Source organism: Wasmannia auropunctata, unplaced genomic scaffold, assembly GCF_000956235.1.
Source record: "Wasmannia auropunctata unplaced genomic scaffold, wasmannia.A_1.0 LD309899.1, whole genome shotgun sequence".
Taxonomy (NCBI): Eukaryota; Metazoa; Arthropoda; class Insecta; order Hymenoptera; family Formicidae; genus Wasmannia; species Wasmannia auropunctata.
This window is the reverse complement of record NW_012052991.1, coordinates 1-1,545: the sequence shown is the minus strand read 5'-3', so window position 1 is coordinate 1,545 and position 1,545 is coordinate 1. Positions and strand designations below refer to the sequence as shown.

General features: G+C 39.0%; 1 protein-coding gene across 1 annotated transcript; it reads left to right on the top strand.

The window, feature by feature from the left end:
• Window positions 1-7: 7 nt before the first annotated feature.
• Window positions 8-1,545, top strand: LOC105461070 (phospholipase DDHD2-like). The gene is made up of 4 exons (XM_011707559.1): window positions 8-113; window positions 336-702; window positions 817-1,144; window positions 1,229-1,545. The coding sequence occupies exons 1-4, from the start codon at window positions 51-53 to the stop codon at window positions 1,485-1,487; spliced, it is 1,017 nt and encodes a 338-aa protein (XP_011705861.1). The 5' UTR covers window positions 8-50; the 3' UTR covers window positions 1,488-1,545.

Below are 1,545 nucleotides of genomic sequence, written 5' to 3'. Positions count from 1 at the left end.
CTTTTGACGGAGAAATATTCTTAGGAGGTCATTCATTGGGCAGTTTGATCATGTTTGATCTATTGTGCCATCAAACACCCGAAAAAGAAGATGAAAATGTGGACAATAAGGAAGTGAGTAACGATAAAAAATCTCAAATAAATTGCACATTATTATATTTATTTTACTCTCTAAATTTTCTGGAGTGAACTTTCACTTCTCTGGAGTGAGTTTCACTCCAGAAAATTTAGAGAGTATAATTTTGTAATTAAACGAGGGTATGATTTTATAATTAAACTTAAAAATTTATTTTTTTTAAATATTTATAGACACTAAAATTTTTATTGCAATTACAGGAAAATGACAGTATTAGGCCCATTACGCCAATGCCCGCAGCCGTTATTAAGAGGCGTCTCAGTAGGAAAATTAGTTATGTAATGGGAGCTGCGGGTACAGGCCAACCTTACATACATTATCCGCAACTTAATTTTCACCCAGGTGCCTTCTTTGCTCTCGGCAGTCCGATTGGCATGTTCGTAACGATCCGAGGCATCGACACTCTCGGCGAAAATTTCTTTCTGCCTACTTGTCCGGCTTTCTTCAATATCTTCCATCCGTTTGATCCGGTAGCTTATCGAGTGGAATCCTTAATTAATCCCGAAGCCAGCAATTTCCGACCTATGCTGATACCACATCACAAAGGCAGGAAGAGGATGCATTTAGGTGAGTACAAATTGTTGGTTTCTGAGAATACGCGCGAGATACGGTCTGATAATGATAATTTACAAACTATTAGATTGAATATCTTATGCGGTTATTAATATTAATGATTTACAGAATTAAAGGAAACGATGGCACGTGTCGGAGCGGATTTGAAACAAAAATTAATTGATTCCGTAAGGCAAACGTGGAACTCCTTCTATCAGCTAGCCGTATTTCACAAACCAGACAACCAAGCTCTCGAACGCGAGATCGATAAAGTCGTCGAGGAGCAATTGCAAAAACCGCCGAGCGTACCAGATCAACATAACAACGACGATGGTGGTGCCAATTTAAAAATAGGAATACTTAATGGTGGTCGAAGAATAGATTACGTTCTTCAAGAAGCGCCTTTCGAATACATTAATGAATATCTTTTCGCTCTTACAAGCCATATCTGTTACTGGTAAGTGGTGCACTTCTTGAGAGGGAAACACTATGCATTGTATGCACGCTACGTACTTGTTTACAATTTGATTCGTTTCTACAGGGAGTCTGAAGATACTATGCTTTTGATATTGAAGGAAATATATGGATCTAGAGGTATTCAGACCGACGCGCAACTTCCTCAGCAGTCAATGTCAATTGAGAGAGTATCTCCTTCTCCGTCTTTGAATTTACCGGCTGCCTTGTCACCCAGTGGAAGTCATATAGGAACGTCATCTGTTATGGGCGTAGACCCTACAGTGCCTATATCCAGTAAACCCGTCGGTCCACCACCTAAGACTGGTTTTGTACCGAAATCTTGATCGATGGAATGTTTTTCCCATAATTACATGCCGCGAAATTAAATTGTATTAAAAAAAA